The 13,558-nt window shown below is 50.9% G+C and overlaps 1 protein-coding gene across 3 annotated transcripts in view; it reads left to right on the top strand.

The window, feature by feature from the left end:
* Positions 1-13,558, top strand: part of OGDH (oxoglutarate dehydrogenase) — a 32,634-nt gene that overhangs the window by 1,798 nt on the left and 17,278 nt on the right. For 2 of the 3 annotated variants that reach the window (XM_027734336.2, XM_027734353.2), the window contains exons 2-4: positions 1,705-1,953; positions 8,249-8,437; positions 12,023-12,113. In XM_027734336.2, the coding sequence (XP_027590137.1) occupies positions 1,732-1,953; positions 8,249-8,437; positions 12,023-12,113 (502 nt within the window). In that variant the 5' untranslated portion in view covers positions 1,705-1,731. Of the gene's footprint in view, positions 1-1,704; positions 1,954-8,248; positions 8,438-12,022; positions 12,114-12,231; positions 12,335-13,558 lie in introns of all 3 variants that reach the window. The other variant, XM_027734343.2, reaches the window with a different exon arrangement.

Here is a 13,558-nt window from a genome sequence, read left to right on the forward strand (position 1 = left end):
CTTTCCTGGCAGGGTGGAAAGGATGAGTGGTTCCCTTTTTCCCTTGCGTAAATCTGTCAAATGCTGGCTGAATTCGAGTGATACTGTGTCTTTCTTACGCTCTTTGAACTTGTCTTCCTCTTGCTCTTTGAATAAAAACCTTGTGGTTTGTGATGGGAAGTGTAGCCACTGCCATGCCAAGCAGCCAGGACTAGATTCAGCCAAGCAAACCTGGAAGGCTGGCTGACAAAATGCTGGCCGTGAAGGTGTGTTGTTTTCTTCAGTCCCTTGTGAAACTTCATTTTAATCTGGTGAATGCATGATAACTGCTTTGACATTGGGCTGCTGCTTGTTAAACTGGTCAGGAATATGGAAACCAGCCAGCTGGGTCACCTCCAGCCCCGGGTCCTGCCTCTTGAGGGAGGAGCTGAGTGGAAAGGGCAGCTCCAAGAAGAGCTGCTCCAAATGCCAGCACTTCTCTCAAGATGATACTGCTCCAACGCTTTCTTTTGGGCTGCAGTGGTCGGTCAGATGTGTGTAACCCCGTGGCTGACCCTGTGACCAACCCCCTGGCTAACCCCAAGCTTCCCTGTCCATGCCCCACCAAGAGCTGCAAAGTGGGACCTTTGAGAGGTTCCACACCTGCTCCACATCACTTTTTTGGATTGTCCGGGTCTTTCAGCTTCATTGGCATTCTTGGGTCTGGGCTTTTGAGAAGAAGCAGTCTGTCCTGGAGCCCACTTCCCAAGTGCTTTGCACCACTGTACCCCTGTTTTGCAAGAGGTCTTCCCTGTAAACGGTTTCTTTCCAACTTCATCCTGATGCATTTCACAGCAAACCATCAAGAAAACCTCAGCCAAGCAGAGTGGTCACAGAAATTGAAGCCCAGACCTTGTACCTGGGAGGGAGAGTGATGGAAGAAGCTCCCCTGCTGGATGATGAGGTTGTCCCCCTGTGAAATGTGCTGCCCTGGAGACACACACCCCATGAGGCTCCAGCAGATGTGAAGGAAAATGTGATGTTCAGTGTTAAAATCCAGCTGATAACACATACTTTTGCAGCACCCTTCAGTACTTAAAGGCGCTTTTCTTTAAAATCCTACAACTTCCATCTGCCTGGGAGGTTGAAAGGCCAAAGTGTCCCACTCCTACTGGAATCGGAGTTACAGAGGATTTTCCTGTTTAAAACAAATGTAAAGAGGATTCTCAGAGGAAGAATTAAAAAACCAAAAGAAATCCAAGGATATTTTACGGATTTATTTTTGGAAAAGGGGTAGATGATGCTGGATGGAGCTGAAGAGGGAAGTGCTGGGGGAACCGATACCTTACGTTGTTAGTATGGGCTGTTTCACCCCAGACATCCGTTGTTTTGTACGAAGATGCCGAAATCAAGAAATGTGGATGGCTTTGATATGCAGTGGCTCGCTCGAGGCTGGAGTTGGGTACCCGCCAAGCAAATCTGCTTCTCACTGTCACAACAGGGAAGGTGACAGAGCCATGCTGCCAGGGGTGGGGGAGGCAGACCCAGCCATGCTGAGCGTCCCGATCAAAAGCTGTGTTTCTGAGCCATCAGGGACTCGGCCGTGGGACGGGTGGATGGATTAATCCAAACTAAAAACATCCTAAGCTCAGTTGTCCGTGCTTGGAGTGGAGGGGGGTAGTCTCTGCTAAGTGCTCTTCTACAGTAATTCCTAACTCACTTTTCTGTTCTCTCTCTGCCCAACAGGAACTTGTGTGAGGCAACGGGACAAATATGCTTAACTTAAGGACTTGTGCGGCAAAGCTGAGGCCCTTGACGGCCTCACAGACTGTAAAGACAATTTCCCAACACAAACCGGCAGCACCCAGGACGTTCCAACAGCTCAGGTGCTACAGTGCACCGGTGGCTGCCGAGCCATTTCTGAGTGGGACTAGTTCAAACTATGTGGAGGAAATGTATTATGCTTGGCTGGAAAATCCCAAAAGTGTACATAAGGTAAGGAGCAACCTTGCCAGGATGTCACTTTTGCTTCTCTGTGTGTCTGAGCAGTGATGCAGGTAAGTGCCTGCCTCCCGAGGAGGATCGAATTCAGCCATAGGGGCCAGATGATTGTGGACAGTCCTTCTGCCTCGCTTTGCCCCAAAGAAACGGCAGTGATTCCTTGAGCAAGAGCCAAGAGGAGCTTTCCTTTTCGAAAGGGAACACCGTGGGCTTGGGACACGGGCAGCATCCTGGATCACAAGCGGATACAAGGAATGGCTTCTCCTGGGAATCCACCCATAATAAGCTCCTGAAGCTGTATTTTTTCCATCTCTGATGGCTCACGAGAGGGTTTATTCCAGAGTGAAGAATACGGAAGCAGGGCAGGGAGGGTGTTCTCCACATCCTGACTGGTTTCCTTTTTGCGTCAGGCACGGGTGGTGTTCAGTATTGGGGCAGATGTGCTGTAGCTAAGCTTGCCTTTGAGCTGGTGCGTAAAGCCAGACCTGTGATCTACAGCCTGGGGAGGAGGACAGGGTCTGGCGGCCAGAGGGATTCCCACAGCTGCTCCTGAACTTAAAACTGGGAAAAAAAACCCAGCCGTGGGCATTATGTGCAGAGGCCTGTCCTGATCTGAATCCGTAAAGCTTCTCCAGCAAGACTGAGCTCATCAGGTGAGGGCTCAGCTGGGAAGAGGGGTTCTGAAACCTGACAGCGTTGTTCCCCATCCCCAGTGTGTCACAAGGAAGATGTTCCTCCAGCGACTAAGTCTCAGCATTACCCAGGGGATTTTTTGGGTTGTTTTGAACATGTCCTGGTGTGGAACAAGGGTTTTCTTTCTTCAGTAGCACATGAGCCATGTGCAGACCAGGATACAATGGGTAAATGAGCAATAGGGTATAAGGAATCCCACGCTCCGGCACTTGCGGCAGCATTGATTTGTTTTCAATGGCACTGATCTCACCTTCAGAATGCAGGTGCTGAAAAGGTCTTAAGGTAGGATCAAAGCTGGATTTTCACAAAAAATGTTGACTTTAGGCTTCTTTGGAGGCAAATGGGTGTCTGAGCCAAACAGTAAAGACTCAGAAATCACAAAACATCTTCATTTGGGTTGTGCCCTTTGCCAAATAGTGACTTGAAAGCTGCCCAAGCACATCCCCCTCCTTCAGAGGTGGGATGTTGAGTTAAAAGCCACGAACTTAAATGCCGTAGCCTGATTTAAAAACGAGTGAGGGTAACACCGCCTTGTCCCAGTGACAGGCACGATCGTGTCTTTGTCAAAGAGTCATCATGGTGTGATACTAACACTTTGATTCCAGACCCACGCTCAAAAGTCACTCTGAGCAGATGTTTGAGTAAACATCAGGACTGACTGGGGCAGCTGGCTGGGAAGGGAGTTTGGGTCCCAAGGCCAGACCTCTGGTTTGCTTCTGGTCTTGTAAATGTGGCTGATTATCCTTGTCAGCCCATCAGTAGGTAGGCAGGGCATGCCCACGCGGTTGAAGAAGTTGGAGGAGAATTTAATTTGGAAGGAGCCTCTGCCCCAGCATCCAGCTTGGAAGTGGCCTCTCTGTTGCAGATTACGTCCAGCTTCATGTCTAGGCCAGGTCACTCCGGGCCTCGTGCAGTCAGGTTTTGAGTCCCTACAAAGGTGGTGCTCTCACCACCTCTCCAGGCCCCCAGTCCAGTGTTTATGGTGGAGAATTTGCAATTGTTTGATTTCCAGGTGACTGATCCCTGGAAAATCAATGTCCCTAGAATTACTTCCAGCATAGTACTATACTTCCAGAGCAGTGCAGGAATTGATATAGGATTTTTTTCTCCGGCATGTCTGGAACTGGTTTGGCATCAGGAAAATCAACATGTGAAATAAAATGCCAGGAAGCAAACTTGAGACCTGTGATGGAAAAGGCAAGTCTTAGGGACTTTTTTTCCATCAAAGGAAACCAAGCTGGAGTCCTGCTTGGCAGAAAGGGATTGGAGCAGGGAGATGAGACTAGATGATCTTTTGAGTGTCCCTTCCTACCTAAACCATTCTGTGGTCCTATGAAATCCAGCTCCAGTCCCAAAACTTCTGGTGGGGTTGATACCTGAGTCGGTGTGGACTTTGCTGTTGCTTCCTGGTACACTTGGCCTCCTTCTGGACTTGTCTCTTGGGTGGACCCCACCTCATTCCAGTGACCCCTTTACCAAGGTCCCTTCCCAGCTCCTCTCTGTACTCCTTTGTCCTCTCTGCACTTTTTCATGGCTCCTCCATCCTTGCTGGGTTGCTAAGCTGCTGGGCTTGGGCTGGGCTTGTCTCTGGTTTTGCTCGCTCACAGTCCCTATCAACCAGTGTCCCCTCTGGGGAGGCATGTGCCACCCCTTTCCCTGATAAGTGTTGGCCTCCATCCTGCCAGATGGAGGGGCAGATCCCGGGGTGGAGCTCTCGGAAGGAGCCAGGCTGTCACAGGGACCCGACTGAGGCTTATCTGTCCCTGCACAGAGCAGAGACCGGCTTCTGCTTGCCATGCTGCATCCTGCTGGGGAGGGACACCTTCATCTGGGAAGAGCTGGGGTGTCTTTGCTGTTGTCACCATAAACTTCTGAGGCTTTCAGTTGACGTGATGGTCCCAGCAGAGCATGGTGAATCCACTTCCTCTGTGCAGACACCAGGGGTTTAAACTGCAGAACAAGCTTCAGTGCTTGTTTAAAACAGGGAAGGTAAAAAAAAAGATTATTTTAGGAGGTTTTCTGTGTGCAGTCCTTCAACTCCAGTTTCCAAGTCTGATGAGTAGAGTTGGATTATAGTAACAGTAGAGTAATAAAAATATGAGCAGGGCTGGAGAAAGAGGATGTGAGGACACGGGGGATGGGTGCTGGTGGGCTGCCACAGGGTCAGTGCTGCCTGCTCCTGGACTGTGTCCCCAGGGAGTGGGGATACCCTCCTTCTGCCCCCCATTTGGCCAGCTTGAGTTCTTGGCACAGCCTAGCCTGCACCGTCTCTCTGGTACCCTGAGCAACGTCATGGGTGCTTCAGGAGAGACAGCCAGAGAGCTGTGACGGCAGGTGGGTGGTACCTGCATACACCTGGGGCAGGTTCAGCCTCCCTAAGCAGCAGCCCCAAAGTTTGGGTTGAACCATGGGAAAGGAACACAGCTCTCCCCATAGGTCTATACATCAAATGGGCCTTAACATGGACTCCTTAACATGTCAGTGTTTGGGGTTTTAAATTGAAAGGAGTTTGATGACCTGATTGCACTGTGGAACACTGAAGGTCCTTGTTTACGTTGATAAGGGACATGGCGATGTGCAGAGCACAGACCCATCTGTTGCTGTTTGACCGCCTGCTCTCAGCAAAGGTTACCAGCCTTAAATTTGGTTCAGGCTCCTCCTCCTCCAGCTTTAAGCTCTGATGTTTCTCCTCTTCTTTCTGCTGGGCTTGCAGACTGTCCTGAGCAGGGTTGGTGCTTCTGGAGGCTGTGGCAGGGGAATGGGCAGGGAGCAGCCTGAGCGGGAGGCGGAGGCTGTGTGTCCCTCGCGCCTCCCAGCCCGGAGCACCTGCAGCCCTGTCCGTGGTGCTTGCAGCTGGTGGCAGCTCTCTCCCCTTGCCATGTATGCCTGACCTCCAAGCTGGCAGAGACTGGGATGTGGTGGTCTGAGCCTGCACCCTTCTCCAGGAGCTGAGTCTAGCGGAAGGTGCTGGTTTGCCTTGGTGCACTGTTTTGAGGCTGTTCCCAGCAGAGGAGCCCGCACTGAGATCTGCTCCCGGAGTGGAGCTCAAGATCCTTCTAAAGCCTGAACTATCATGGTGTGTGGCAGACAGCTGGCTCACCTATCCCACTTTGCCAGTGCATGGAGGAGCACCAGGAAACCTGTCCAGGCTAATGCCTTGTGCTGCGGCTGTGGGACTGCAAAAATGCAATGAATCTGAGCTCTCTTGTACCCAAAATATATATATATCTCATGCCCTGTATGTGTATGTATCTATACAGGGTATAAGAGCCAGAGGAGCTCTCACAGGGCTGCTGTGGGCACAGAGAATTCAGAGGGTAATAACCCCGTGAGTTTATTATTGCTGTTAACTTTGGCAAGTGCCAGATTAAGGCAAAGTTCTCCTTCCCATGATAAAGCAGGGTAACTGATGGGGCTGTTTAGCCTCTCCCATGGGAGACATGACCTCCAGAGGCACCTCACATGTGCTCCCCACAAACCTACAGGGTGGCCTTTGGATACTATTGAATTCAAAATCACATCAGCAGGTTGAAAGCTGACATTTTTATAGCACTTATCAAGGCTCCAGCCCTCCCTTTGCCATTCAGCCATCATTCTGTAGGGCCATAAAGGATTCAGTGAAAGTGCCCGAGCTGACTCAGCCAGTGCCACACCTTGTTTGCAGAGCTTAAAGTGGACTTCTTGTTTCAAAACAGAATCAAATTGCAGCTCTGAGAGGTTGATATTAATGAATGGCAGACGGGAAGAGGTTCATGAAGGAAACACCCCTGGTTCCTTCCCTGTCCTCAGCCCCCTCTTGGGCTGGCAGATGCTCCCTTTCTCTTACCTGTCTTTATTTTCCATTACATTAAAGAACCTTAAACCACCGAGTAAAGCAGCCAGCCAGGTTCCTCCCCATCCCAAGTGCGTGGAGCCTATGCCTGGTGCTTGTCCCTCTGCTCACAGGAGCTGATGTCTTCTAGAGGACCCAGGAGCTCTCTGAGCTTGAGAAAGAGAAGAGCAGGGATGAAACAGAAAGCCGCTCTCCCTCTTTCCTCCTTGAAATTTCCTTTAGCAGTTGAAATGGGGTTGGGTGTTTTCTGCCTTTCCTTTTTTTTTTTTTTTTTTTTGCCTTTGGGGGAGTGATTGTTTATCAGTTAGAGTGCCAAAATGTTCCAGATTTTATTTATGTTCTTTCAGCATGACCTGTTTCTAAATTTATTCACCTTGTGCAGTCATGTGATGGAGTGTTTGGGTAAATCGGGGCTGGAAACACCTTCCTGGGGCATGTGATGGACTCTGCAACCGGAGTAGCTCCAGGGATGGCCGAGCTGGGGCTCCTCTGGCAAAGGGGACGTTTTCAGTCCTTTTCACCCTGCTTCCAGGGGGACAAAACCTGTCTTTTCTGCCCCAAACAACAGCTGGAGGTTCTTTCAGGGCACTTTTCCACTTAGTTTACACACTCTGGGGATGGCTAGGCAGCGCTTCCCCTGTCTCTGATCACCAAGGCTGGATTTGGCGCTCTCCAAGGTGCAGGATGAGGTGCACTCCAAGGTGCCCACAGCCGGTGGAGAGACTCTTGGGCTAAAAACCAGCATGCAAATCCCAGGGGATTTGTTTGCTTTAGCTGGCAACCTGGGTCTGTGCTAGCACACAGCCACTGCTCCACTGTGCCCTTGTCCTTTGCCATCGCACGGTGGCACATGAGACCAGGGTATGTGACGGGAGGATGTAGCTTGGACTTTGTTCGACTGAGCTCTCCCCTTTCTCAGGTCCATTGCTGCCTCTCCAAGGAGACAAATTAACTTGGGTTTGGCGTGGGTCACTTCTGGGTTTTTCAAGCAGTGCTGGAAAAGTATGACAGTTACACCAAATCTGTCAAGGGCTTTTGGGGGGGGGTTTGATTTGTTTTCTTAGCACCTAGACATGCCCATCTGCAGAGAAAGCAGGAGCAGAGGTGACAGCTGCCTTGGTCTGGGCACAGGAGAGCTGCATGGGAGTACCGGCATAGTGCTGGCCTGGGCGTTGCCAAAAGGATGGGGAAAAATTGAAGAGAGGACAGAAAAAGGAACACATTGCTGGTTGAGCGCTGGACAACACAGCTCGTGCTCGGATTTAGGTCTCAGGCCATTCAGACCACGGAAAATAGGAAGAGGTGTATTTGATTATAGGGCAGAAATGTTTTTCAGAAAATACTGGGGTTATTTAGAAGGCAATGGCTTCCCCTGGGGAGAAGGAAACGAGCTGGAAGTCCAGGCTGGGACTTGTGTCTCAGAGCAGCAGTTCTGAGAGCTGAGGCAGGGGAGGGTGTATCGCTGTGTCCTGTCTTGTGCGCTGCTGTTGAGAGAGGAGGGGCTTTGGGGGCGGCCTCATGGCAAAAGAAACAATCCAGATGGATGGGAAGTGGGATAATGGTGTACCTGGAGTAGTGGGAGAGCTTTAGTGCTCTTCCGTCCAAGGCAGGTGGGTGCCTTCAGCAGTGGCTGCATGGAGCTGAGGTGCAGGGGAGGAGGCAACTCTGCTCCCTGCTTTGGCAACAGAGCTGAGACCTCTGTAGCCTCGAGTGCTCGGGCTGCAGGTGATGACCCTGTTGCCTCTCTTCTTTCCGTTTTTGTAGTCATGGGACATCTTCTTTCGCAACGCCAACGCCGGAGCTGCTCCAGGCACCGCTTACCAAAGCCCCCCTCCACTGAGTACCAGCCTTTCCACCCTGTCCCAAGCCCAGTTCCTGGTTCAGGCACAGCCCAGCGTGGATAAACTGGTGGAGGACCATCTTGCAGTGCAGTCTCTCATCAGGGCATATCAGGTAAGGAGATGTTGTGCTGAGGAGGGTCCTGTCCTCAGTAGAGGGGCCTTTCATGGCTGAGGTTAGGGTTGATGCATGTGTTTTGCATGGAGAGCATGCAGGATGTGGGCTGAGCTGCCTGTTTTGGCATAGGAGCTGCTGATCTGTTTAGGCAGAAGCTTAGCTGATGCTTTGCTGGACAATAGGAAGGTTTAAGCTATTGTTATCCAAACAGGGTGGCAGGGAGGGGGAGGTCTTCTTCACAAAGGGTGGTTTGCTGGCCTTTGGAATGTTGCTCCTGTGCCATGGGCTGCCATGCTCAGCAGTGACATGGGACACCCATCCTTCTTCCCTCGTGTTGCTGAGAGAACTTCTGAGGTCCTAATATAGAAGCTCAGGAAACATTTCCATGTGATTTGCAACCTGGAAGAGGCCGGTGGTGCTGGTGGGCTGCAGCTCAGACCAAATGCTGCCCAAGTCCATCCTCTGGGAGAAATGAGTTTGAAGCAGGAAGGAAACATCCTCTGGCTGGTGGAAGGCCAGCAAGTATTTTTACTTGGGAGAACATTTAAGTGTGTTTCTACATTTGTGTCATCCTTTCACCTTTGTTTATGCTCTGGTTTGTCAAGTCTGGGGGCTCTAATTGGCTCTGTGGTGAGATGTTAAAGAACCCAGCTGCTGTGCAAGTGAGTTTCTCACCTGTTCCTGTGACAAAGGACTCGCTGTACATTGTGTTCCTGCTCAGGTATGGGGAAAATCCAGCATAAAAGGCCATGAGTTAAGGCAGGAACTGCAGCGCTGGACAAGTCCAAAGGTCTGCCCAGCCTTGGCCCCTGCTCTCTGGCTCCAAGATACTGCCACTGCCCTGCCTGCCTCTGCAGCTGCAGTGCCAACGTCAGCACTGGGACCTGGTTGTAAGGACCTGTACGGCTGGTTCCATGGGAGATGACCACCCTGTCAGCTCTGAGGCAGCTCCTGCCAGTAGAGCAAGCGGGCAGACACCAAGTTTGAACACATGGTGATTGATGTAGTTGGAAGCAGAAGCTTCATGTCAGCAATTTGAACACAAAATCCATAACCTCTTCAGTATTCCCATCTCTTCTTCAGGCTCTGAATGGCAGCGCTGGGAGGTGATGGCTCTTGGATGTATTTTTCTGAGCTGTCTGCAGTGAGAAGTCTGCCTCCCTTTCTGCCCTGGTGTCACAGTAGGGCTGTAGCTGTGGTGAGTTATTCAGGTGGGGAGGTTCAGGACAGGATATGGAGGTATGAAAGTGTAGGAAGGTGAAGGAAACCCTGCCTGTGATACGTAACCTACTTAAAAGACCACAAAATTAATTTTTTAATTGGATTGAGCTGGTCCGTCCCTATAATTATGGGTGAGCAATGACTACTCTGCTTTGGCATCAGTGATGGCTCCTTAATTGTATTTGTGTTTCCATGCCCAAGTCATTATTAATTTTGAGTAGTAGAGTGCTTTGGGTTGGAAGGAGCCTTACAGACCATCTAGTTCCAAGCCCCTGTGCCATGGGCAGGGGCACCTTCCACTAGACCTTCCAGGTTGCTCCAAGCCCTGTTGAACCTGGCCTTGAAGACTTCCAGGGATGGGGCAGCCACAGCTTCTTGGACAACCTGTGCCAGGGCCTCACCATCCTCACAGGGAAGAATTTCTTCCCAATATCCCATCTAACCCTGCCCTCTGGCAGTGGGAAGCCATTCCCCCTTGTCCTGTCGCTCCAGGCCCTTGTCCAAAGTCTCTCTGCAGCTCTCCTGGAGCCCCTTTAGGCACTAGAAGGGGCTCTAAGGTGTCCCCGGAGCCTTCTCTTCTCCAGGTGAACACCCCCAGCTCTCCCAGCCTGGCTCCAGAGCAGAGGGGCTCCAGCCCACAGAGCATCTTTTTTGTTCCTTTTTTTGGTTTGCATTGCGTGGGGACACTAACAAGCAGCCTGGCTCCTGTGGGGAAAGAGGTGTTCTCTTTGCTGCCGTACCAATTTGAGGACTTTTTGTGTACCTGCAAACTGCTGAGGTGACCTCAAAGCCAATAGGTGTCCCCAGCTCAAAGCTGTTTGCTGGACTAAGTGGCCTCCTGGTCCCGGTGAGAGCATCCTGGCCATGGAGAGCAGCATGGTGACCTTGCGTCCTGCTGACTGCTACGTGATGGACTCTCCCCTGCGCTTTGCTGCAAGATGGACAAGCAAATCATTTTCAGACACGGCTGGCCCAGAGGAGCTTTCCTGTGGCCACCAGTGCTCAGGGGCACAGTGTCACCTGGCCCTGCAGAGAACAGGGAGGGAACGATGCTTTCTTTACAGTTTGCCTTAGTACTGATGGCTGATTTCAGACTCCTTGGCTGGTAAAACCACAAAAATCACGTGCTAAAATCCCCATGGGATGCTCTGGAAAGGAATGCCTTCTGGTAAATAATGTCAGATCAGCATGTCTGGTTTGTACAAGAGGTTTAACAATTCCCTTGTATCCGAGTGCTTTTCCTAACTGGCAGCGGATTTGATGGCTGTAGTACACTTTCCCAGTGTAAGAAAGGCTCCACGCCCTGTACCACGGCAGTTGTGTTTCCTGCCCCAGTCCCAGCATTGCTGAGCCTGAAGCTGTGGCTCACCAGTCAGTGCTGGCCACCAAGGTGACCTGAGTTAGCTCAGTCAGACGTGCTGGGATCCCTCCATGGGTACCTACTCCAGTGGAAGCAAAAATCTGAAACTCCTCATTGCCTCCCGTTGTTCTCCGTGGCTCCTGATGTGGATTCAGACACAGCATGGAGACTTCTGGCCTGAGTGCTGCCACCAGGAGCTGTCAGGGCTCCACTGGCTGCGAGCTCTTTGATATTTCTGCACCTGTCCCTTCACATGAGAGTTCTGCTGTGGCTCCTCTCTCCAGAGGAATGCTGTGAGTTGCTGCATAGCTGGGCAGATGTTCTTCAGGCACATTCCTTGGCCTTTCAGGAACAACTGCTGCTGGTGGCAGCGCCTGTTTTCTCTACTATATTGACAAGAGAACACCTAAATCTGTCAAAATCTGGAAAATTCATAGAATCCTAGAATGGTTTGGGTTGGAAGGGCTCTTAAAACTCATCTCATTCTACCCTGCTGCCCCTCTGCCACAGGCAGTGTTCCAGGTAGCTCCAAGGCCCGTCCAACTTGGTCTTGAACACTTCCAGGGATGGGGCAGCCACAGCTTCTCTGGGCAAGCTGCCTCTTCATGTGCCTTTGACACTTAGAAGGAGACCATTGATGTGGAGTTACTGTATCTGTAGAGAGGAGCTGCTCAGGTTGGATACTGGGAAAGTGTCAGGAGACCCTTGGACCCTAATTCTGGAAGGTCTCTGCTGTGAAGGAGTTTGCCATCCCCCCGCCTACCCCCCAAACCTGGCGTCAGGCAGAGCAGAAGAGTCCTGGCAGCTGCTGGCACTCAGCTACTTGCTGTAGGTGACTAAACCCAACTTCTCCGGGCTTCAGCTGGAGCTAGAGTTGGGGTGGCTCTGCAGAAAATGTAAAGAGGGAAACTTATGCATGATGTTTTTTTAACTTTTTTTTTTTAATGGAATGTCTCTTCAATTAACATGTTTTAATGACTAATCTGTGTTGTTGCTTCCAGGTCAGGGGTCACCACATTGCAAAGCTTGATCCTCTCGGCATTAGTTGTGTAAATTTTGATGATGCACCAGTAACTGTTTCTCCAAACGTCGGTGAGAATTACTCTGCAAATTAATTCTAATGTAATTTAACTTTTTTACCCCTTCCCTCTTTTGTTTTTCTCTCCCTTTTGGTTCCTGTTCTCCTTTCCATTCCTGGCGCATTTCATAGATTCGAGGGCATCATGTAGCACAACTCGATCCACTGGGCATCTTGGATGCAGATCTGGACTCCTCCCTTCCAGCTGATATTATCACATCCACAGACAAACTGGGTGAGGGCTTTGAGAGCAGTTAGTGCTGCATTGCTTGAGCTCCTCTCTCTTTCACAGCTTCGTAGGTAGATTGCTTCACCGATCAGGGGGGAAGGGTCTGAAGTTTCCTTAGTAATGATCACTAAAATTGTAGCTGCTAGTGGCAGCAGAGCAGTCCTGCCACCCTCTGTCCGTCACCCCAGTGCTCGGCTCATGTTTCTTCTCCGACTGGTGCCATTCAGTGATGTCACTGAACTTGCTATCCCAGGGCTGGAAGCAATTGCATCTTCTGGAAATGCAAAGCACAGAGAGGTTTTGTGTTGGTGAGAGCTGGAGTTCTGTTCTCTTGGCTCCTCTTGCTGCTCTTGAGGACCCTTAGAGCTTGGGGTGAACAGGCTGGGTTCATCTCTGCAGGGCTGAGTGGCTGTCCCTGCCCTCCCTGCGCTCCCAGCTTGCCCCAGCATCTGTAAATCCCTTAATTGCCCTTTTTCCAAGACTGAGCTATGAGTCCTTGCTGGTGATCATAACAAGGAAGCTTTGGGATGCATTTCCATCTAAGTTGAGAGGTGGAAATCCCAATGCCTTCGAGCGAGTGAAGCCTGAGTGTTGTGCAGAAGTGTGTGTGGTGCTCAGGACTTGAAATCCTAATCTGAAAGTGTTTAAACCCAGCACTGCTCCACGTGCTTTAGAGCTGATCTCTGTAGTTTGCTGCCTTTCCCCTAGACAGGATGAAGCTGCTGAACTCTGTCCCCTTACTGGTGCTTCCCAGGGTGGTTCCCTGGCTCTCTGAGTGCTTCAGAGGCATGCTCATGCTCCTAACATAGAGTAGAGCAGCAGTGATGATTACTAACCTCGCCAACCAAAACGGCTGATCATAGAGCACGGTGCATGTAAACCACCTTGATTCCTTATTCAGCTGCCAGCACAGGGACACCAGCCCTGGACCTGCTGGACCTTCCAACAGGATTACGTGTACTGGGAGTGGTAGGGAAGGAGTAGGTTTTGATTGGACCAGTTCACTGGACGATGAAGAAGCTGCTTCATCCCACAGTCTGGACTCTGACATGCTTGTCCAGAGGACCAAGCCCTGGCTGTACTTGAGGAACTGTCCAGATCCAGCTTGGAGCAAGTCCTGTGCCTGAGATATTTTGATGGCAAGAGGTGGGAAGAGGCTGGCTGTGAACCCAGGTGTGGGGGAAGACACAAGTGCTTGTAGTCAGCACTGAGGGGGAAACAGGGAGACTT

The sequence above is a fragment of the Pipra filicauda genome, unplaced genomic scaffold (assembly GCF_003945595.2).
Source record: "Pipra filicauda isolate LSUMZ 115617 unplaced genomic scaffold, ASM394559v2 scaffold480_size458065_pilon, whole genome shotgun sequence".
Taxonomy (NCBI): Eukaryota; Metazoa; Chordata; class Aves; order Passeriformes; family Pipridae; genus Pipra; species Pipra filicauda.